This window comes from Ostrea edulis, chromosome 1 (assembly GCF_947568905.1).
Source record: "Ostrea edulis chromosome 1, xbOstEdul1.1, whole genome shotgun sequence".
NCBI lineage: Eukaryota > Metazoa > Mollusca > Bivalvia > Ostreida > Ostreidae > Ostrea > Ostrea edulis.
Window position 1 is genome coordinate 87275199 of NC_079164.1, and position 24628 is coordinate 87299826.

Consider the following 24628-nt stretch of genomic DNA (forward strand, 5'->3'; position numbering starts at 1 on the left):
GTCCAAAATTGGACACAATATTGCCAGTTATGCAGTTATTAATTTTTTAAACAGAAAAATATCTATGATCCTTATCAAATTTTAAGTAGTGTATATATATATATATATATATATAATAAATAAAGGGGATGATATATATGCATTATTATCAATAATCCACTTATTAAAAAAAAATCCCTAGGGCTCTCTTTCTCTTTCATCATAAAAGTAAGAGAAACAGAATAGGTATGATGCACGACTTTATTAAATGAGTATATTTGCGTTCTAAGCGGGTTTTAGCGTCATCCAAGATAAAACACGCCCACTGTTATTTCCTGGTGATTGTGAAATATCCTGAGCTGGTTTTTGTAGAGGTAAGCATTAATTATCTCTCTTCTGTTGTGACCTGTAATTAAGTAATCTTTCTCATAGGAAGATAATTTGTACTATTTTAAAGATGACACTGTCCAGAAAAATGATGAGATGAATACAATCCAAGTGAATGCATATTGTTTACGCTGCCATGGTGCACCGATAAACCGGCCGTGACGAAAATGCACAGAGCAAATATTCACCAAAATGAAGTACACGCATAATGATTTCATATAACTTTGTTTAAAAATATTTTTTTTAAATAAATACTAAATTCAATTTGACAATTCTGCATGTTAACTGTACATGAAGAATGGATGTAATCGATCATTATAACCTAGATCGAACCAATAATTTTCAATGTCTACACTCGACTGATATATTGTAGCAATAAACAAAGGTTGTAGTTTTTACAAAGGGCATAAATATGTCCTAAAAGAGGATTACAATGATAAATATTGATTCTAGATATGTAAGGTAGCCCATCATGAAATAATGGTGCACTTTTGGGGTATTTCTTCATTGAGATGAAATACGGAAAGAAAAAAAATGCCTACCCTAGCAATTGATAATGTTTAAATATAGGATATGTATGTACTTATAATGGTCCAGCGTTTTTTCATGACGTAGTCTAGCCTATTTAAACACCGTTTGTGCCCCAGGTAAACCACTTATTTTCTGAATGTTGGCCAACTATGTAGAGTCATTTAAATTAGTTATGTTGGGTTGAAAGACGCAGCAAAGGAAATTCCTGGTTCTAAATATAGTTATGACAAGCTGAAAAGTGTATTTCACAACGTTGCAAATCACTTGTTCAGTAATATAGTTAGGGCTGGGGACCAGCATTTTTAGTTCTGGATACCTGCAGTTAGTAGTGTTCTACTGAGTGGTAAGGTGTATTATTTTATTTTTACTCCACTTTGTGACTGAAATTGGGCCTATGTCAACTTATGTGTGTAAACCGATTTTTATTACTAGAATGCTGGCCTATGAACTGTTATTAGTAGAGTCAGTTAATTTGCAGGAAGTACTGTACCTCTGATAAGATAGAGAAAATAACGAAAAGAATCGAAATATTGTGTATAATTACAAGTATTTAAAACCTTATGCTGTTAAAATATGATATCAAGACTCGAGTTATAAACAAGTGTAAACCTGCTCGTACGCTTTCAGCTCGGGTCAGTAATTTAAGTCAATATTTAAACATGAATTATGTCTTGGTGATATTCAGGTACTACCATTTTTAAATGTCTTTCTCTATAACAATATTTCAAGGCTTGATCAGATTGCAGAAGGGGGGAAAAAATGAACAGAAATGGACAATTACAGCTCTGCATTAAAAATAATGTCCGTGCCAAAAATTCATTTAGTTTGTCCACAAAGTTTACAATATAATAATAAATTGTGCTTTATTGCACAATTTCTGAAATCAAATTCTAACAAGGAAGTTCACAAGTTGGTTTGTAATACATGTGATATGTTTTAAAACCAGTCTCAATGAGGTTCAGTTGTGTGACATTTTGCAGAAAATGAATTTCTGAATCACTGAATATATGCCATTTCAGAAATATATCATAAAGAGGTTAGATCTTGTGACAGTGCCAGTAATTTTACTATCTAACATGTAGTTATTTATAACGGTATACATGTAGTATACATATACTAGTATATATTCAATGCATATATTCTTTATAGTGCTGGGCACCTATTCACAAAATATCTTGCGACTAAGATCAAAATTTACAAACACGGTAATTTCCTTATTTTTCTTTTCTTGTAGACTTTCTTAATTAATATGTAAAGTACATCTATGGTTTATAAAAGTTGAATACATACTTGTGACCTTGGGATCGGTATTTGATTATCAGACAGAATTATGTTTGTCATCTTAGTCATAAGATATTTTGTGAATATGGGCCCTGGTTCCCAGTCCTTATTTTAAGGGCAAGATCAAAAGATCAATGCCTGATAAAAATAATAATTTAAAAAGTTTGGGGGAGGGTGGGTGGGTGGACTACTGCAAGTTTTGGTCATCTGACATTGAATATGATAATACATGAATAATTACTGAAGACTGACTCATTGAATGTTTATCAATAACATTAATTTAATTACATTTTAATGAACATTTAAAGTGACATTTATAAACTACACATATAACATATATAGAGTGTTATTTAGTACTAGTACTAATTAATATGTTATTGCAATATGATAATCAATTTGGGTCAACATTCATATGAAGTTTTAAGTTGGGTCTTGATGAAAACTATGGAAAATAAGTTTTTTTATCAGACAATAAGACCGACATTGAGCTTTTGATCTTGCCCCTTAAAAATAATGATAAACTATATCATAATGAATACCTGACATTCTATGTTTATATAAAGATTAGATATGAAATGTGAAGTTGAATTCATAAATCATATTTGCTTCATTAACTGCGAAATAGAAGGTATTTAATTAATGTAGAACATGCGTTATATTCCCATTAATCTATTACAGTACATGTATATACACAAAACGAAATTGTAATGCATGTTTCCTGTCATCAATGTAGACAAAAAGGAAATCATATTACAGTAAACACACACACAAGGAAAATTTAATACATTGCATATATATGCATGTGTTTGTGTGTGTGTGTGTGTGTATATATATATATATATATATATATATATATAGCTTTACTATAAACTTCTTCGTGTATCTTTTTTTTTTTTTACCCATATATTATATATATATATATTCAATAAATTCTTCTTTTTTTTTTCTTGGTATCGGGGTAGAATAAAGTAAAAAAATAAAAGTTTGAGTACTGGATTTTATTTTTTGACTTTATATATATATATATATATATATATATATATATATACACATGTATATATCATATAATGAATACATGTTCCTTGCCATCAACAGTACATGCATTAATTACGAAAAGGAAATTAACACAGTACATTGTCAATTAAATATGCAAAAAACATTAATTAATACATGTTTCATGTGGTCAATCAAGAATCCGGTTTCTAAAAAGCATGCAAAGACACTAGCTGTAGTACTGTAATGTATCTGATATTTAATACAAGTTATTCCTTGTGGAGTAAATGAGTTGGATGGGCAGAGGAAGGAAGTCGTATAATAAGTAATCTATTATTATATGACATGTATGAGGCAGGGGTGTATTGTTTCATTATGTTGATAATGTATGGTAATATTGAAGCTCTTAGTATGGCAGACAAGGTACAAGAGTTGTGGAAGGGAGGAGGCAGAGAGAAGGATTGAGGAAGAGGTGGATTATCTCTCCACACTCCACCAACAGTATAAGATATTTACTTATCTGGTCTTACCTTATTGTTTCTTATTTTCATTTTCCAGAGAAAAGATAAAAAAGCACAATGTCTAAGAACCCCAATGACAGCATTTACCGTATTCCCCCTTACTACTATCTCCATGTCCTTGACCAGAATCTCAATGTCACCCGACTGGAGATTGGACCCCAGACATTCATCAGACAGGACAATGAACGGTAAGGCACAAACACTGGTGTATTAAAACTCCCCCAAGTCTATTGAGCATGGAATGAGTTATGACCATTATTTTCAAAAGTTTAAAAACAGAGTACAAAGTTTAATATTTCATCCAACTTTCTAGATATTGTTTGATTTTATGTCATTTGGGAGTCTAGTCATAACCACTCAATGTGTCTCTCTATCACAGGGTTGTATATGGTCCGGAGAAAATGGTCACAGTGCCCCCTAGGCATTACTGTGTCATTGAAAACCCAGTCGTGAAGGACAAAGAAGGAAAGGTTGTCTTTGATGAAAGTGGTCAGTCTAAACTCAGCCATGCTGACCTTGAGATTCGACTTGCCCAGGAACCCTTTCCCCTTTACCCGGGGGAAGTCTTGAAACAGGTTGTGACCCCGCTGAAGGTCATTCCTGCAAACTCTGCCCTGAGACTGAGGGCTGTGTTAGATTTTGAGGATGATTCTGGAGAGAAGCGTGTGGCTGGAGACGAGTGGCTGTTTGAGGGACCCGGGACCTACATCCCACAAAAAGAAGTGGTCATTGAGGAAACTGTTAGGGCCACTGTCATCAGACCCAATCAGGCCATCCGCCTCAGAGCCAGAAAGGAGACCATTGATCGAGAGGGCAAGGCCAGGGTGACTGGAGAGGAGTGGATCCACAAAAAGACGGGAGCGTACCTCCCAGGAGCTTATGAGGAAGTGGTGGACATTGTTAATGCCTATGTACTCACGGAGAAGGTTTGTGCATCATTATACTGGTCAATAATGGCTAAGAGTCAATCATAAGTCACTTTCATTCCTGATCTGGGCAACACAAGTGTAGAATTATATATTGAATCACACTGAAATTACAAAAAATACAAACTTCAATATTGAAAGAAGGAATACACCAGTGTAAAAGTTCACCACAATTTGTGTTGACTTGATATTTCATATCTATATTAGGAGAGTAAATGACATTAAGTCTCAGAATTTGTTATGATGTGAAACTTGATTTCTTCTGTCTCAATTTTCAGAAAGCTCTGCATATGAGGTCTCTGAGGACATTTAAAGATGATTTTGGAGTGGTCAGAAAGAATGGTGAAGAATGGCTAATCACAATGAAGGAATCGGAGACCCATATTCCCGGAGTATATGAGGAGGTGAGTTATTGTACACTAGTATTTACACAGGGAAGTTAGACTACACATCAGTATACACTAGTATTTACACAGGGAAGTTAGAGACTACACATCAGTATACACTAGTATTTACACAGGGAAGTTAGAGACTACACATCAGTATACACTAGTATTTACACAGGGAAGTTAGAGACTACACATCAGTATACACTAGTATTTACACAGGGAAGTTAGACTACACATCAGTATACACTAGTATTTACACAGGGAAGTTAGAGACTACACATCAGTATACACTAGTATTTACACAGGGAAGTTAGAGACTACACATCAGTATACACTAGTATTTACACAGGGAAGTTAGAGACTACACATCAGTATACACTAGTATTTACACAGGGAAGTTAGAGACTACACATCAGTATACACTAGTATTTACACAGGGAAGTTAGACTACACATCAGTATACACTAGTATTTACACAGGGAAGTTAGACTACACATCAGTATACACTAGTATTTACACAGGGAAGTTAGAGACTACACATCAGTATACACTAGTATTTACACAGGGAAGTTAGACTACACATCAGTATACACTAGTATTTACACAGGGAAGTTAGAGACTACACATCAGTATACACTAGTATTTACACAGGGAAGTTAGAGACTACACATCAGTATACACTAGTATTTACACAGGGAAGTTAGACTACACATCAGTATACACTAGTATTTACACAGGGAAGTTAGACTACACATCAGTATACACTAGTATTTACACAGGGAAGTTAGACTACATCAGTATACACTAGTATTTACACAGGGAAGTTAGACTACACATCAGTATACACTAGTATTTACACAGGGAAGTTAGACTACACATCCTTACTGTATCAATACAAAGAAATAAAGAGAATCCAAAAATAAAACAAGGAAGTGAACCATTTGAAAATTCCAAACATTGCAACAGGTCTAACAAAAAGTCTACTCTAGATAAATCAAACTCAGAACACCACAGGCATCTGAAGTATGGATACTAATCCCCCTCCCCCATAATAGTTTTTTTTGGGGGGCAATAATTTCTCCGAAATGTATGGATTCCCTCTGTATCTCATCCCTCTTTCAATTTATGGAATCGTTTCACACTTTTTGTAAGCTGTAAAGATTGACCTACCAATATAATAAAAACTGTTTGCTAGATACAGATAGTATATATATAAATAAAAATGGTTCATAAATGACTACCAGGTAAGGTTTTAAGAGGATTTTGCTTTGTTTTACAGGTTGTTGGTGTTGTGAACATCACAACTCTGACCTCCAGACAGTACTGTGTTATCCTTGACCCCTGTGATGAATCAGGTCACCCACAGCTGGGTAGAAAGAAGCTCGTCAAGGTGAGACTTTGATATGTGTATAAATATAAATTTTTAATTGAACTAGTGAAAATATGGAAATGAGGGAAGAAGTATTTTCTCATTTGTTAGGTGTGACCGGTAATTCAGCATCAATGGATGCAAATAACAAAAGAGAAGTCACTTGTTCTCACTCTAATGCAGTTTCACATTTTGCTGATGTTTGTTTTATTTTGTTGAGTTTTGCTCTTTTCTTTATGAAGTATGTTATGAAATGTTTATGCTTGACATTATGTTTTTGCGTCATGCATTGTATTATGATTTCACAATCGAAACTGCTCAAACCTAAGTGCATTAGCCAATCAAAATCCAGATTACAAAACGTTGCATTAGAATGTTTTGTCTGCATGGAATGTTTATCATTTTTATCATGCTTCTAGGGTTTCTTGGATTAGAACAATCTCTTTCATAATATTATATCACATAAATATGTTTTATATTAATTGATCTGGGTTTTTTATAGGGTGAGCGCTCATTCTTCTTGCTGCCAGGGGAGAGATTGATGAAGGGAATTCAGAATGTGTACGTCCTTGGTGAAGATGAGGGCCTTATTCTACGTGCTACGGAGTCCTTCAAAGATGCAGAAACGGTATGTGTTCTCATAGCTGCCAAGCAATGTATCAAAGTGTGAAGAATATTCAACATGTGACTATATAATCTATGTAGGACAAATCTTAAAAATCTATGCAGAGTTAAAAAATGCACATAACTTGAAGATCTATATGCATTCAAAGTTGTATGTATAGAAGTAACCAAGTGAAAATATTTGTTGTTTGTATAATTGCTTGAATAAGCTATTCCAGCTAGAGTATTGACTTTTTATGTTTCTGTTGGCAGAGTGAGGAGCTTCGTCCAGGAGACAGGTGGATGATCCGTGGCCCCAAGGAGTATGTCCCCCCGGTGGAAGTGGAGGTTTTGATGAAGCGAGTCGCCATTCCATTGGATGAAAATGAGGGTATCTATGTTAGAGACATCAAAACAGGAAAGGTATGCTATAAATTTGTCAACTCTGAGACCATATTTCTATTTCTCAAATTGGATTCTGAAATAGTCTGCAGTAATGGTTGGAGAAATGTATCATTTTATGATATTCAAAGAGCATATGTGTTGTTGATAACAGGTACGAGATATAACTGGGGAGACCTACATGCTGAGTCATGATGAGGAACTCTGGGAAAAGGAACTTCCTCCTGCTGTAGAGACACTGCTAATGGCAGGAAAGGACCCCTTGGCTGACAGAGGTGACCGCTCCAAGGTTGGCGATAAGGGAGATAAAAGAGACAAGACCCGAGTGGTCACTTTTAGAGTGCCTCATAATGCTGCTGTCCAGATCTATGACTACAAAGAGAAGAAAGCTAGGTAACAAACTTGTTAATTATTATCGGAGTTTATTGAAAATCAAAGGAACTCGGGCATAATAATCATCGACAGAGGTGGAATAAATTTACAAACTCATTTGATTTTGCTTAAATAGATTTGTAATTGTTTACTACCAATCAAAGGTGTAAAAATCATAAATTTCATTATTGCACCCACAAAAGTGACTTGAGTATAAAGATTTTGTTACATTGGCAGAGTGATCTTTGGACCTGAGTTGGTGATGCTTGGCCCAGATGAACAGTTCACACAACTGTCCTTGTCTGGTGGTAAACCCAAAAAACCAAATATCATCAAATCTCTATGCCTTTTGCTGGGACCTGACTTTTGCACAGACATCATCACTGTGGAAACGGCTGACCATGCCAGACTGTCCCTACAACTGTCATACAATTGGCACTTTGATATGAAGGACAAAAAAGATATAATGGAATCTGCAAAGATTTTCAGTGTCCCAGACTTTGTTGGAGATGCGTGCAAGGCTATTGCTTCTCGAGTCAGGGGGGCTGTTGCTCAAGTTCAGTTTGATGATTTTCACAAGGTATGTTTTCAGAAGTTGTCATCATCATTGTTCAGGTGATTGTTTTCTGTTATCTCAATACATTGATCATGATGTATGTAATTTTGTTTTGTAGAATTCTGCAAGGATCATTAGATCATCTGTATTTGGATTTGATGACAAGGAGAAAGTTCGAGATCAATTCAAATTTTCCCAGAACAATCTGTGTATTACAAGCATTGACATTCAATCTGTAGAACCCGTGGACCAGAGGACCAGGGATGCCTTAATGAAATCTGTCCAGCTGGCCATTGAGATCACCACCAATTCCCAAGAGGCTGCAGCTCGCCACGAGGCTGAACGTTTGGAACAGGAGGCCAAAGGTCGTCTAGAGCGTCAAAAGATTACAGATGAGGCAGAGGCTGAGAAGGCAAGGAAAGACCTTCTAGAGCTCCAAGCCAACAGTGCAGCTGTTGAGAGCACAGGTCAGGCTAAGGCAGAGGCCCAGAGTCGAGCCGAGGCAGCAAGGATTGAAGGAGAGGCAGCAGTGGAACAGGCCAAACTTAAGGCACAGGCCATGAAAATTGAAGCTGTAAGTAACAAATGTACATGTTTGTTCATCAAATGCAATTATATTTTACATTGTCGTGATTCTTATAATGTACACAAAATCTTGTTTTTCATTAAATATTAAATACACTACTATTTCATTTCATTTGTAACTAAATAAACTTCAAATAAAGGCAATTTGTATTTGTGTGTATCCAATTCATGATTTAATTTATCTTCTCAGGAATCTGAATTGGAGAGACTTACAAGTGCTAGAGAGGCAGAGCTCAAATATCTCAGAGAACAGAATGAGATGGAGCTCAGCAAGTCTAGAGATATGTCCACTATCGAAACCTCCAAATTTAAGAGTCAAGTGGATGCCATTGGAGCCTCCACGCTCCAGGCCATCGCTACTTCTGGTCCAGAGATGCAGGTTAGACTGTTGTCTGCTCTGGGTCTGAAGTCCACACTTATTACTGATGGAAACAGCCCCATTAATCTCTTCAACACGGCTAATGGAATAGTGGGTGGAATGGTCCCAGCTAAGCGAGCACGCCGTGGTCCAGAATCGGATGATGACAACTAAATCAAATATTATGGAATTCTAATGAACAACTTATGAGTGCAATGATTTGAATGTGAATACAATTTTTTTTGTGTGTAGCATGGAACTTAGTTACATTTATATTTCATCCATGGCAGCAGAAGTACCATGAGAAATTTCTCTCGTGTTTTGTGCTAATGTGCTAGTTTAGCAGAATCATTTCCTAATTTAATTTATCTACTTTGCATATAGACTGTGATAATATAAACATAATATATTGACTTGTTGATAAATAATAGTGGGGTAATTTACACATGTTGCATATTTTCCCATATTGGACACGGAGTTTTCTTTTGTTAATACATTTATCTTACAATCAACTTAGATGTAACAATGCACTTTTTGCTATAATTTTTACACAGCCCATTTATACACTTTATTTCTTAACTATGTGTAATGTCTGTAATTGTGGTTAAAATAAAAAACCCAAATTGTGAAGTAACATTTTATTTTCTTCATGTATGCAGGGTGAAAATTGTAGTGAACTTAACTTGTATGTCTACCAGGGGTACATGTATGTACCTGAATGTAATCATTGGAACCCCTTGCACAGAACCTCAACTGACTTCACATATCCATTGGTGTTAGATGACCATAACTTAACAATGGACTGTCTGCAGCAGCAGGTTCTCGCTCTAGGTATAATGAAACTGATATTGTATAGATACGTAAGTGTATTGGTAGTGGCCACTTACTGACAGTATTTTAATACTGTATGTCCTTGGGACATCCATCATTAAGTTTCAACAGATAGCTTGTCATTCATTGGAATCGGGGTTTCCTACTGTTGACCATTTAGTGCGAGTGTCCTTTCTATGCAGTTTCCATGTACACAGTTGTCATTGCTGTATGTAGGTCTTGTGGAGTGTTGGCATGGTGTTTCTTTAGCTGTATGTAAGCCATCTTTTGGGCTGTTGGCATGATGGTTCTTTGGATGTGTGGATGCCATCTTCTCGATTGGCACGATGTTTTCTTGCATGTAAGCCATCCTGTGGACTGTTGATATGCTGTTCTCTTATTGTGTCGTTCAAATTGTGTGAGAATATGGTCCAAAAAATACAAACTCGTTCACATTTTTATACACCCGTCTTTAGATTGGACGTATTATGGTACAGCGATGTCTGTATGTCCGTCCATTCGGGGTTTTCTCTTTATAATTTTATTTCCCTTTCACATATGCTGAAACTTGCCGTGTAGCTTCGTTGTGGGTCATTCTAGATCATACTGCAATTTTGATCCATTTCGACCTTTTTTCCAGGAGTTTTGCCCCTTTATTTGGAAATAATTATTAGATGGAGGGTACATAATTTGTCCGCCCTACTCCTCCCACAGTTTTCAAGTGAGAGCCTTCTTATTTTGTGGAGTGTTTGTATGGGTATTGAAGATGTGCATGTGGGATGGATTTTGATTTTCTACAATCTTTTTAGAAAACTACAGGTTGTTGAACTAAGTCTATTTGGAAATTAATATTCTATGGACAGTACATAATTTGTCCGCCCTACTCCTCCCATAGTTTTCAAGTGAGAACCTTCTTATTTTGTAGAGTGTTTGTATGATACTTTGTTCATATGAAAGTTTGTCACAGCCTCATGATGGCTGATACTACCCGAAGCAAAGTTATACAAATTATAACACAAGAAAAACACCCTATGTAAGCATTTCACGGGCGTATTATGTACCGTTTGCGGTACTCTTGTTGTACTTAGAGACCATAGTGTGTTATTTTTTTTTTACTTGGAAGTACATTCACAACTACATGTACTACGTGGGAACGAAAATACCAATCATAGTCATAGGCAATTATATCGCTTGGGTTTGCATTTACTATTCGAACCCCAGCAAAATAATTGCCTGTGATCGTAGTCAATAATCAAACAAGTAACCTACGGCGAATATATGTTGAACCAAATTATCTGTACGTACGTAATTGAATTGTTGCTCTCTCTTCAAATGAATTGATGATATCAACAATTAGACTGGTACCTGCATTTTCAAACACTGAAAGAGATGCTGCCATACTTTGCTGCAACTGGTCACAACAACTACACCAAATCTAGTCGTGCGAACCTTCAGTTTTAAATTTTACCCGAAGAATGCTCGAAATGTGAAAGACATAATTATCCATTTCTTTTGAAAATTCCGTAAACAATAACATACTGCAATCTTTGTTTACAAAACAAATAACAAACTCCTTAAAATGAGCTTATGTGATAATGTATAACCTTATTTTTTATGCGAAATCTTTTAAACACATTAGACAGTAGATTTTGATCATTAAAAATGAAAAACAAAATGGGGGTGTGTGCGTGAATCGGTTCCTTTTTAAAGCCACCTTGTCTCCTACAGAAGTGGGAAACACTGGAGAAGTAGAGAAATGTGGGAAACACCGGAGAAGTGGCCATTTATCTCCTGTGCGGCGGAATCGAAACATTAGATACACTTCGTTATCAACGATTTGCTCGCTAGGTATTTATCAAACACCGTGTCTCTTTTACACATCAATACACTGCCACCGACATCGGCTGCAGCTAAATATAATTGTTTCCGTGTAGATTGTCAAACCATGGAGTGGATGAATGAGCTTTCAGCTAAGAAAACAGGTCTGCCAGCTGCTCCAGAAAAAACTGCTGCAAATTATTCACTGCAACTGCAAAGGAAATTGTACCTCTAAAAGATGCACTTGTCCTAAGCATGGAATTGAGTGTTTGGACTTTTGTGTTAAATGTGGAGAAAGTAACTGTTCAAATAGATCAAGTGACATGTAAATCATACCAACAATTCATCTTATTTATAAAAAAAATTTTATTATCAACAATTACAAGATTTATAGTTAAATAAAAACTGCATTTATATATTTGCGATGTAGTTTTAAAGGACCCGTATAAGATAATTTGAAATTTCTCATTAATCACGTGTACTCCTAAAGGGGAAGGGGGGGGGTGACATATCGTACAACACTGGTATTAATTATAATTGTTCATGAAAACATTTGTTTTATTCATCCTGTTATCTTATTTCATTGACTTACAATCTTGAAAACATTATCTAATTAATTAGAATTTCTCATTTTCTTGTACTATCATTTTTCTCTGTTTTGTTACACGATTCATACCCCAGTTTAAAAAAATGACTCGATATAAACTTTCCTATTTTTAATATACATGTAATTTAAACTACGTCATACAGTACTTTCAAATACCACCACAGGACTTTCTGTTGCAATTAGTTTAGGGTTTCACAATTCCCCTGCTATATATAGAATTATTGCTCTCTTCAATTGAGATCATTATACTCTTTTTACATCCGAGAATCTTCCACTCATATGGAGACTACCGGTGAAGGGCTGCAAAATTCAGGCCTATGCCCGGCGCTTACGGCCTTTGAGCAGAGAGGGATCTTTATATATCGTGCCACACCTGCTGCGACACGGGACCTCGGTTTTGCGGTCTCATCCGAGGGACCGCCCCATTTAGTCGCCTCTTACAACAAGCAAGGGGTACTGAAGACGTATTATAACGTGAATCCCCACGGGACTTCTATAAGATATCTCATAAACTTTATAAGATATCTTACATATTTTATGAGATATCTCATAAATGAATTTTTATAAGATATCTGATAACTTTTGTAAGATAATTTTAATTTTAATGGAGGAAATTTTATACCCCCGTATTAAAAGCTTTTGTTAGCCAACCAACACTGTTGGCTGGCCAACACATTCAATAAAACTTTTTAAATAACATAAATGTCAATAATTCTGAAATATTTGTGTATAAAGTGTAGGCGTGTTAGTGTGCGTATATAGTTCTTTACTTTAGGTTACTATAAGTGCATAAACATCCTTCTTCGCACAATGTACTAATCACGGGTCCCTGCCCTGTTATACAAAGCTGTATTTATTTAGAATGTTTCGCGTTATATCGCTAAAAATGCGCGTTTATTCGCGAAGGTCTCGCGTTAACGAGAAAATGACGCGTTAATTTGTGAAAGTTACGCGTTATATAACGCGAAAACAAATTTCAGCTTCGAAAATGTACTCAATGGGCTTTCGTACTTTGCTCTCTATAACATGTCGAAATGTTGAATGCTTTTGACATACTTTATAGAAATCATGCATGGTGTTCTCACCTCCTCAAGTGGTTTCCTGACTACTAGTGTGTTGAGAAAAATAGATTTGTTGGGAACCGGATTTTATTTGTATATCCCTTGTAAAAATATTTTTAATCCACTTCATTTCAACTGATCAAAAATCATGCCCATGTCCCTTTAACACCGTCCTTTACACAGGGGCTAAGCCCGTTTTGGGCCCGAACCCTGTGATACCATAAATATATTTATGGTATCACAGGGTTCGGGCATAAATATATTTATGGTATCACAGGGTTCGGGCCCAAAACGGGCTCTAAGCCCCTGTGGTCCTTTACTGTCGTGTCTTGTAAAGGGTGACAGGAATTATTATCACTTATTTTTCAAGAAAATTGATATAAATAAAATGATTGTGTGCAGGAGATCGCCCGTTTGCACGGTAAATTTTGGCCTGTGTAGTAGATCGACCAAATCAAAACAACGAAAGCAATGTGAAGAAACTGGATATTAATTATCGATAGTCCGTCATTTCCACGGCATTTAGAATTTATATTTTGCAAGAATTTTCTGGTTGAAAATTCACATCATACTATTGTATGTTCGAGAAATTATGTCATTGGGTGTTTTTGTATACACATTTTATCATTGTATCTTCGAAGTGTTTTGCTCAATGGAGTCGACCTGATGCAATTTATATGTACCTAACACATGCTACAATTATCACATGTTGCAAAGACGAGTTCTCGCTGGGTTTTTTCTCTCGGTTTGACTGAAGCCTGTAATGGAAAATGAAGACTACCTGCAGGGCCGTCATTCTCCTTGCTGCCATGACTGTTATAGTGGTGATTCTCTACCTATATCATGTATACAGGATGGATTACCTACAGCCATCTACAAATAAGGACAAAATTCATGGAACGTACAGTTTCGTTAACGATAAAATGAAAAAGATATCAAGGTCGTCTAAAAATGCAGAAAACGTAGAGGGAAACGGAGATAATCGCGTAATAACTGCAGCAATGAGAGTTTCTAAAGGAGGACAGAGGACACTGCTTGTGACCTTGGTAAATGATGCCTTCCTGCCATTTGCATTTAGCTGGCTGTGTAACACACAGAGTATGGGGGTACACAATCAGGTCCTTCTTATCACTGGAGATAATGAAAGTGCAAAGAAAATCCAGGAAAAGTGGCCTGAGGTCACGGCAGTTCAACTGGAAGGGGTTCACTCCGGCCACCAGGAATACAGTCACGTGGGCTACGTTGAACTGATGGTGCGTAGGTCGGAATTTATCCTGGAAATACTCGCGAAAAACATTCCTATATTTCTGTTTGAAGTGGACTGCTTATGGATCAGAAACCCTCTTAAAAACCTCGAGAGTTACAGGGGTGTGGATATTGTTGCCAATGCTGTGTCTGACAAACCCAAAGTCATTGCTGGAGGATTTCTGTATATACACCCAACAGGAGCTTCGAAACAGATGTGGAGGACACTCACAAAGAGGCTGACAAATCTAGGAAAAAAGATAAAAAATTCACCTGACACCATGATCATTAGTGAGATGGAAAATGACCAGGTTTATTTGTCTCAATTGATATTTTCAAAACAAAGTGGATTAAGGTATAAGATACTACCCACAGCAGATTATGCAGATGGGAAATGGTACACACTTTCAAAGGAACGGAGAAATAAGTTAAACCCCTATCTTATAAACAACAATTGGGTGAGAGGTAATTCTGCCAAGATCAAGCGCGCCAAGAAGTGGGGGCACTGGTTCCTGAAAGATACAGATATATGTGACAGGAAGAGGGTTCAGAAAATTGTAGGCCCGCAGTGAGATCATGATCATCTAGTGTTCTGGAGCTTTGTTAAAGCTAGGGAGAGGGCTAAAATAGGCTGTGTCTGCTGCCCAATCCTATTCATTTTTTAATAAAATATTGTTTAAGTTAAATTTTTTTTAAAGCTATGGTATTATAGTGTGTAATTTTTAAATACTTATCTAGTGCACAGGCACTTCGGGCATAGATCATGATCATTCCAAATTAAAAAAAAAAAGGTATATCCCAGATCGGAAAAAGTAAGGTGAGGGTGTGGATGGGGTTGTGAAAAGATCATGATCCATGCCCCAAGTACCTGTGACCTAATGTAAACAATAGGAGTACATACCATACACTCATGCTCGCATTTGAATAAAATTATTGTATTTCTAATTTACATCCATCATGATATGTAATATGTTGCACCTTTCTGGTCCTTTCCGGACCCCAGGGCTCATGGTGTGGGTAGTCTTGAACCTACACTACGTGAGGTTGCTTGTATCATGATTCCACTCTTAGGATCTTGGAAATCTTTTATGAAATTCTAATTTCATTGGACAAACTTAATTAAATCTCTACTCCTTTAACATGAGCTAGGATGCGTACAAGTTCATTTGACAAATTGTGTCTGTAACTTTTGCAATCAAAGTACTGATAGACGGTAAAGCTTAGCTAAGACCTTTTAAAAACAGTACTTACTGAGATTGTAACTGCCTGAATGAGCATTCATTAATGGTGCTACCTTTTGTAATAATAATTAAATAATGGTAAAACAGGGTAAAAAAAAAGGTTCAAAGATAGTTTATTCGATCCAAAAGAAAGAAACATGTACATATGTATATATACTACTATATAATAATTACGGACTCGGATTTTTGTCCTTGAATGCCAGCTAATCGGGAGAGAGCTTTCAATATAATAAACGTTATACTTCACTATAGTTTTCATATTCGAACTTATTAAATTTGTTATCTATTACCTTTAATTAATTGATGTATGACAAAACAATTTAGAATTTTTAACTGAGACAATTTGAATTTTATTGGCCTGTGAAGTGAGAGGGGCGGACCTCGAACTGAATGATACAAACCAAACGTGTGTTTCCTTTTATATGGGTTCAGAGTAAGAAATCAAATGAATTTGGTCTTATGAGGCCTATAGTTGCACATCTTGCAAACTGACACTGGGGATTTTTATTTTTAAAAAAACCCATCCGGACACCCCTGAAGATCGAGAACTACATGTGATAAATTATCAGGTCTATTTCTAATTCACATGGGGGGGGGGGGGGGGGGTTAGGCCTGTTTTTAATTCACATGGGTAGGGTTAGGCCTGTTTTTAATTCACATGGGTAGGGATAGGCCTGTTTTTTAATTCACATGGGTAGGGATAGGCCTTTTTTTTAATCACATGGGTGGGGTAGGCCTATTTTTAATCACGTGGGTGGGGTAGGCCTATTTTTAATCACATGGGTGGGGGTAGGCCCATTTTTAAATTTACATTGGGATTTCACATGGGTGGGGTAGGCAACACATTAATCCACTTGCGAAGTGCCATGGTTTAACATATCAAACACTTGGCAAGCGAAGATGGTCTCGGGATATACGTACTGCGGATATACTGGCCTCAAAAGGTATGGAATGAGACAGTGAGGGAAAGGAGGTGGAAATGGACAAGATCAAGCACGCCAGAATAGCACTTACGTATGTAAGGAAAGTGAGAGGCAGTGAGAGAGAGAGAGAGAGAGAGAGAGAGAGAGAGAGAGAGTTCTCCATGGCCCTATTCTCCACAGTGAGAGAAGAAAATAACTTATTTGTTAGCGATATGTTCAAGATAGATCTTGATATCAAAAGACAGCTTTAAAAAAATTCAAAACTGGCTACAGGATTGGAAAGGATCAATCCACTGATTGTTAAGCATGGAAAAACAAACTTAGACATGGACAGGACAACCAGGCCCCACTCTTACAAAAGGATTAATTTGGCCTGGATAATGATGTTTCACTTATATGAGTACATCACATTTATTTATGAATTTATTCATTATACAACTTCAACTTTCATACAAAAAAACAATTATACCCCCCCCCCCCCGATGACTTCTACATCTTCACATGCCCAGATATTAAAATTTTGGAATGATTTCTCCACTCTCAACCCCGTGATGAAATAATTTAAAAATTATATTTCAACAGAACCATAGAACAAGGGCACTGAATAACACCAAGGAACCAAGGACTGATACATGTAATTACCCTCGCTTTCCATTGGAAGGACTGGTCTTCATTACATTCCAATGTAACCCCCCCCCCCCCCCATTAAATTACATTGCATGCTTTGTGTTTTATTCCACAACGAAAATGAGAATATTCCTCTGAAGCAAAACTGTATTAAAAGCAAATTTCCCTCATGTTATAAAACTGGTATTAATCAGGCAAAGCCAACGTTTTTAGCTCACCTGAGCTGAAAGCTCGATCAAGTGAGCTTAATTTTCTGATCGCCTGTCTGTAAACATTTTAGCTCACCTGAGCTGAAAGCTCAAGTGAGCTTTTCTGATCGCCTATTGTCCGTCGTCTGTCTGTAAACTTTTTACATTTTCGATTTCTTCTCCAGAACCACTGGGACTAATTTCAACCAAACTTGGCCAAAAGCATCCTTGGGTGAAGGGCTTTCAAGTTTGTTCAAATGAAGGGCCATGTCCCTTTCAAAGGGGAGATAATCACAACAAGAGGCCCAGGGGCCTTATAGGTCACCTGAGTATCATGTAACAACCTTCCAATGTTTGAATTAGGTTTGTGTTTAAATATAAGAATTTTACTTTTGGTTGGAAGAAACATTGAATAGCTATGTGGTCATGAAGTACATGTGTCATTTTTATGTTCAATCAATAATCCTTTTTAAAAAACCTAGGTCTGAGACATCATAAAGAAAAGGGTTATTTACTCCTTAGATAAAACCAATATAAGAAGATTTTCAAAGAATTTCTACATTTTCACTATATGACCAATAGAGCCCCACCCTAACACAAAAACCCCTGACCCAGGGGCCATGCATTTCACAATTTTGAAAGAGGCATCCTTGCTCATCATAACCATGCTATTGGTTTGTCTACTTAATACCCAAGGACAGAGAAGAAGATTTTCAAAGAAATAATGCATTTTCACTATATGACTTATAGAGCCCCACCCTAGCACCAGAACCCCTGATCCAGGGGCCATGAATTTCACAATTTTTAAAGAGGCATCCTTGCTCATCATTACCATGCTATTAGTTTGTCTACTTAATACCCAGAGACAGAGAAGATTTTCAAAGAATTTCTACATTTTCACTATATGACCAATAGAGCCCCACCCTAACCCCTGATCCAGGGGCCATGAATTTCACAATTTTTAAAGAGGCATCCTTGCTCATCATTATCATGCTATTAGTTTGTCTACTTAATACCCAGAGACAGAGAAGATTTTCAAGGAATTTCTACATTTTCACTATATGACCAATAGAGCCCCACCCTAACACAAGAACCCCTGCCCCAGGGGCCATGAATTTCACAATTTTGGTAGAGGGCTCAACGCTCATTATAATTATGCCACAGTTTGGCTTCTTGATGTCCAGGAGTAAAGAAGATTTTTTAAAATTACACTCATTTTGATGGTTTTTGCCCCACGAATTTTACAATTTTTGTTCCCCTCCACCCACAGATGCAATATGCCAAAATTGGTTCAGGGGTTTCAGAGAAGAAGCTGAAAATGTTCAAATGTTAACGCACGACGACGGACAAAAACAGATAGCAATAGGTCACCTGACTGATTCAGGTGACCTAAAAATAGGGTGGGGTCATTTAAAAATCTTCTCAAGAACCACTGGGCCAGAAAAGCTGAAAGAAGTAGGTACAGTTTCTACAGTCATCTGGCCCAAAATATTGATGATTTCACTTGGAGCTCAAATCCTGGCATTCAATTAAGGAATAGTTTAGCAAACCCAAAATTCACTCAGTTTGATCATCAAAATGATTTGTGTCATATGACGAGAGCTTGAAGTTGGCATAAAATTGCAAAAATGCCATTTTCAATGAAAATATCCACAAATTCAGGTGGTTTTCCTTTTAGAAAACATACAGCGCATGCGTCGAGCAAATTCATATTGAAGCATGTTTTTCATCTCAAAATAATACACAATATATATCATTTTCATTTTGCTCGACAAATGCGCACATCTTTTCCTGAGCAATAATTTGTATGACATTTGACAGTTTTCAGGCTTATTTTGAGAAAAAGGCGGGAAATGTCTTATTCATGATGTCATAATGCTATCCATTTAGGACTATCATTCTGATTTTGTTGACATAGTATACCTGGCATTTATTTTACTTTCTTAAAACGCTGATTAAGGTTAATTCCAGACACATTTTATAGAGAGAATTTTTTTGGGGCCTTTTTATGTATACAACCGTACCTTGTTCTTTATATGAAAGCTTCCCACATAGTGCAGATTCAAGTTTGTTAAAATCATGGCCCCAGGGGATATGATAGGGTCATAATAGGGGATAAAAGTTTTACATAGAAATATATGGAGAAAATCTTTAAAAATCTTCTCAAAAACTACTGGGCCAGGAAAGTGGAAATTTACATGAAAGCTTCCTGACATAGTGTAGATTCAAGTTTCTTAAAATCATGGCCCCCAGGGGTAAGATGAGGCGACAACAGGGGATCAAAGTTTTACATACAAATATATAGAGAAAATCATTAAATATCTTCTGAAAAATCATTCTGCCAGAAAAGTTTACAGTCACATGAAAGCTTCCCGACATAATCCAGATTCAATTTTGAAAAAATCATGGCCCCTGGGATTAGGTTGGGGCCACAATAGGGATCAAAGTTTTACATGCGAATATGTAGGAAATATCTTTAAATATGAGCCAAGGTGACTCAGGTGAGTGATGTGGCCCATGGGCCTCTTGTTTGTTTTTGCCACTTTCCCATCTGTGACTGGTCTGGAGAAGTCATAAATTTCAAAATATTAAAGCCTCTTATTATATGTAAACATTAAATGATCATATCTTGCCATTGATTGTGCATAAAACATGAAATGATGTACATAAAAATTATCTTCATGCATTTGATTTGCTTGCACACCATTTCAAGTTATTATTAGCACAACATATGCTAGTGTTAAGATGGGGATCTAAACACAACACGTATACATAGCTTTGTAATGATTTATTTTGTACATAACAGTAACAATGGCATATATTGGTATATTTTGTGTCAAGCAAAAACTGAGATGTAATACATTTGAATGAAATTGCTCTTCAGTAGAAGCTTGCTCAAAATAAAAATAAAAAAAGAAGACCGGAATTGAATGAAATAACGTAAGATTTGGTCTGTTTGAGGGAAAATACATGTATACCATTGATTTGTCTGTATGCGAACAAAAGTGAATAAAACAGGTACGAACTAGTGACTGTGTGGTCAAAGTCCAAAATAATGAACAAGTAAATAATGTCAACTACAGTAAAACTGTTAAAATGCTTGTCAATGGAGCAACAACAAAAACATCTTCCAGCGGAAGTACCCCTCTTCTTGGGTTAACTCAAAACACAGGATTCACTTAACGATGAAGCACAAATTTAAATCATCTATAAATACTGAAATGTGCGAGATCTTTGGCCATGGTGACGGAGAGAAAAATCCCTAGAAGAAACTAAATAATGCATGTCAGTATGACATGAATGCTCGCTGGCCAAGTAAAATGGTGTTTAAGTGAAAATTACCCCCTCAATTGAAACTAAAGATGAGTTTGAGCTGCAAATCATCATATTTCTACTTTTAAAAAAAGCTCAACATCTGCTTGTCTCAAGTTGTCTGAAGAGCCAACAGGCCATAACTCTGATAAAAAATAAATCAATTGCAGAAAAACATTAATTATTCTGTAACTTTTTAATATACATGTATATCTATGTTATGTCAAAACATCAGCTCAATATATAAGTATTTGCAGGCATAGTGAAAACAGTTTACAAAACTTTGAAGAAATTTTCTATATCCAAGGACCATATATTTGATGAAAAGTAATTAAATTACAGTAAAAATTTGATTTACCTCTTAAGTACAAGCATACAATGACACAGAAACAGTTAGCTCACAATCTGCAAACAATTAAAAAATGTTGAGAAAAGTCCAAGGGACATAACTCTGTTTTAAAGCATCCATTTGCATTTCATCTTTTAACTTGTCAATATACAAATACACACCAAATATTGGCTCAATATCTGCAGCCATATTGAAAATTATGAACTCTACAAATTCAATTATACATGTATCTGCAAACTTAGTGGGAAAAATGTTTCTAAAGAAACCTTCAATGCACGGGATTCCTTTTTTTTTTAAATTCAAGGGCCATAACTTTCCTTAACATTAGTCAATTGAACCGGAAACATGATAAATGTGTATACCATTGACAAAGTTATAGAGTAACCTTGATGAAATATTGTTATCTGATTATTTAGCGTACAATGTTCATTGATTCCAGTATTAAAATGACTACCATGGTCAAAACTAATGACATAGAGAAGTGCAATCAATCCAATACCGTGCAAAAATGAAATTACACAAAATATTGTAATGCATTCCAACAATATTATTACCAATCATGGACTCAATTGTTGCAATGAAAATACTATATTGCTAAGAAAATGTTAATTCCTCATGAATCGAAGAAAAACACGATTCTGACATTTAACGAGACATCAATCAGTAACAATGTGTACAGTAACAAGAGGTGTTTGCGAAACACTAATGCCCTCCGTACGGCAGCAAAGTAATTCTGGTACCAAAAGAAAGGTCTTGTCAAAACGAATACACATGTGAAATATGAAAGAATTACAGAACTAACCATTCAAATGTTATGGCCTGGATTAAAGTTTTTCAAAAGTACGTCAAACTCCAAGGTCAGAAGGTAATAAATTTTGGTACCAAAAAAAGTCTTGTCAAAAGGAATACATACATGTATATGAAATATGAAAGCCCCATTACTAACCATTCAAAAGTTATGGCTAAGGTTAAGGTTTTTGTGGACAAACAGACAGACAGACAAAAAACTATATGCCCTTGAATCTCTGAATACAGAGCATAAAAACAATTTGTTAGTAAAGGAATCATCTTAATACTCTTGTGTGAATGCCATTTGTTTTCAGTGACAAGTACAATGGTGCATCTGATAATAAAAATAACTGAACGCTTCAAATATTTGGGCACACTTCTCAGATCTAAAGAAAACAGCATTGTTCAATACATTTCATAATGATATCTAATTCTACCATCAAAAGCTTGATCTTTGATCAAGTGCTGATATCAAATAAATAGAATAAGTTATCAAGTTCTATGGACACACATGCACTCCTTGTAAACTGTTTTTCTGTACTAGATGTTCAGGCTGAGCCAGTATAAGAACCGGACAGACTTTCTATACAGTGTTCTGATTCCAATTCAGTTCTGCATGCACTCTGATGTTGATCCAGTTCATTTTTTCTTCCTTTCTTCTGTGCATCGCGGACAGAACCATTTCCCTTTGGGCTTCACTGTCAACCCAACACAAGCGAAGTGGAACCACTCAATGGGGCACTGCGAACAGAAAACGACAGTTACGAAAAACAACATTCTACTATATCGGTGTACAGATGTCTGAACAATCTAGAATTCTACTTCTGCCCTACTCATCACTTATCCATTCCTAAAATACTTATACAATTATCATATTCTTAAAAGAACAGAATAGTATATAAAGGCAGTAATCACATCATTTGCAATCATAGGAACTAGGAAGACTGTATTTTTTGTAACAAGTTTTTTTTTTATCCCTTTATTAGCAATGTACTCAGTTTTTGTGACCCATGGTTCTCATTCTGGTCTCGGGGGGAGGGGGAGATGGGTGGAACAAAAATAATCTACACGTGTAACTTATCAACTTGACAAATTGTAGCCTGTGGTTCTTGAAAAGATTTTCATGATATGAACTTCTTAGCAAAACTTTAAACTCTGATTCACTGCGGTCCAATACTGGTCCAAGGAATCATAGTTAAAACAAACTTGAATCTGAAATGTGTGAGAAACATGCCCTTAATGACACAGTCTGGACATTAAGGGTTGGACTATACCCTTTCTAGTTGATCCGATACGTATCACGATACTTGACACATGATACAATACATATCGTGATAATTTGCATATATCAATAAAAAGTAGAAAAAAGGATTTTAAATTCAATGAGTTCAAAACAAAACAGAAAAAATCAGTATATGCACCCAGGGGTGCATGAGCCAAGTTGCATGGGATACATTGTAAAGCCAGGAATGACGTGGTATATTCATAATTGTGAAGAACTAATTTCAGTTTTAAACTTTTCGAGTTACTGTCCAGAAACCATATTTGTCTGAAGTTTTCAATCTATACTCGGTCACTGTGACCTTGACCCTTGTTCTCCAAAATCAATAGGGGCCTTGCTTTGTTGGTATCCAACAATATATCCAAGTTTCATTTGATTCAAATTAAATTTTTTCGAGTTATCCTCTGGAAACGAAAATCCTTTTGGAATTTTAAATCTATTTTCAGTCACTGTGACCTTGACCTTTGACCTATTTTCTCCAAAGTCAATAGGGGTCTTCCTTACCTGGTACATAACAATATCTTCAAGTACAATTTGATTCGGATTTAAACTTTCTGAGTTATCATCTGGAAACCAAATATTTCTGAAATTTTCATTTTATATTCGGTCACTGTGACCTTGACCTTTGACCTCTCCAAAATCAATAGGGGTCTTTCTTACCTGGTACCCAACAATATATCAAAGTTTCATATGATTTGGATTTAAACTTTCGGAGTTATCATTCGGAAACCAAATTTTCCTGAAATTTTCATTCTATTTTCGGTCACTGTGACCTTGACCTTTGATCATTTTTCTCCAAAATCAATAGGGGTCTTCCTTATCTGGTACCCAACAATATATCAAAGTTTCATTTGATTAGATTGTAAAGTTTTCGAGTTATCATCCGGAAACCAAATATTTCTGAAATTTTCATTTTATATTCGGTCACTGTGACCTTGACCTTTGTTCTTCAAAATCAATAGGGATCTTCCTTACCTCGTACGCAACAATAGATCAAAGTTTCATTTGATTTGGATTTAAACTTTCGGAGTTATCATCCGGAAACCAAATTTTCCTGAAATTTTCATTCTATTTTCGGTCACTGTGACCTTGACCTTTGATCATTTTTCTCCAAACTCAATAGG

At 36.0% G+C, this 24628-nt stretch overlaps 3 protein-coding genes across 6 annotated transcripts in view; 2 read left to right on the forward strand and 1 right to left on the reverse strand.

The window, feature by feature from the left end:
• The first annotated feature begins 242 nt into the window (after positions 1 to 242).
• On the forward strand, positions 243 to 9882 carry LOC125676377 (major vault protein-like). Of its 4 annotated transcripts, none has more exons than XM_048914260.2 (11): positions 243 to 353; positions 3730 to 3880; positions 4072 to 4618; positions 4897 to 5022; positions 6287 to 6397; positions 6879 to 7004; positions 7253 to 7402; positions 7536 to 7774; positions 7991 to 8333; positions 8428 to 8883; positions 9085 to 9882. In XM_048914260.2, the coding sequence occupies exons 2-11, from the start codon at positions 3750 to 3752 to the stop codon at positions 9424 to 9426; spliced, it is 2571 nt and encodes an 856-aa protein (XP_048770217.2). In that variant the 5' UTR covers positions 243 to 353; positions 3730 to 3749; the 3' UTR covers positions 9427 to 9882. The 4 variants fall into 4 exon arrangements, with proteins under 4 accessions (XP_048770217.2, XP_056020501.1, XP_048770211.2 ...); XM_056164526.1 differs by lacking the exon at positions 243 to 353 and adding an exon at positions 442 to 563; XM_048914254.2 differs by lacking the exon at positions 243 to 353 and adding an exon at positions 1025 to 1240.
• A 4485-nt stretch (positions 9883 to 14367) lies between these two features.
• Positions 14368 to 15498, forward strand: LOC125664833 (uncharacterized). Its single transcript, XM_048897636.2, has one exon. The coding sequence runs from the start codon at positions 14403 to 14405 to the stop codon at positions 15363 to 15365; it is 963 nt and encodes a 320-aa protein (XP_048753593.2). The 5' UTR covers positions 14368 to 14402; the 3' UTR covers positions 15366 to 15498.
• Positions 15499 to 20543: 5045 nt separating this feature from the next.
• LOC125676367 (inhibitor of growth protein 5-like) overlaps positions 20544 to 24628 on the reverse strand; it is a 10969-nt gene continuing 6884 nt past the window's right edge. Inside the window, exon 7 of the mRNA XM_048914247.2 lies at positions 20544 to 22963. Within this exon, the coding sequence (XP_048770204.1) occupies positions 22862 to 22963 (102 nt within the window). The 3' untranslated portion in view covers positions 20544 to 22861. The remainder of the gene's footprint in view (positions 22964 to 24628) is intronic.

What these genes read in the sequence shown, in the direction of transcription:
- LOC125676377 (XM_048914260.2), top strand. Translation starts at nt 3,750, where the DNA reads ATGTCTAAGAACCCCAATGACAGCATTTACCGTATTCCCCCTTACTAC. An exon ending in TTCCCGGAGTATATGAGGAG is followed by an intron (nt 5,023 to 6,286) that starts GTGAGTTATTGT and finishes TTTGTTTTACAG; the next exon opens with GTTGTTGGTGTTGTGAACAT. An exon ending in AGGCCATGAAAATTGAAGCT is followed by an intron (nt 8,884 to 9,084) that starts GTAAGTAACAAA and finishes TTATCTTCTCAG; the next exon opens with GAATCTGAATTGGAGAGACT.
- LOC125664833 (XM_048897636.2), top strand. Translation starts at nt 14,403, where the DNA reads ATGGATTACCTACAGCCATCTACAAATAAGGACAAAATTCATGGAACG.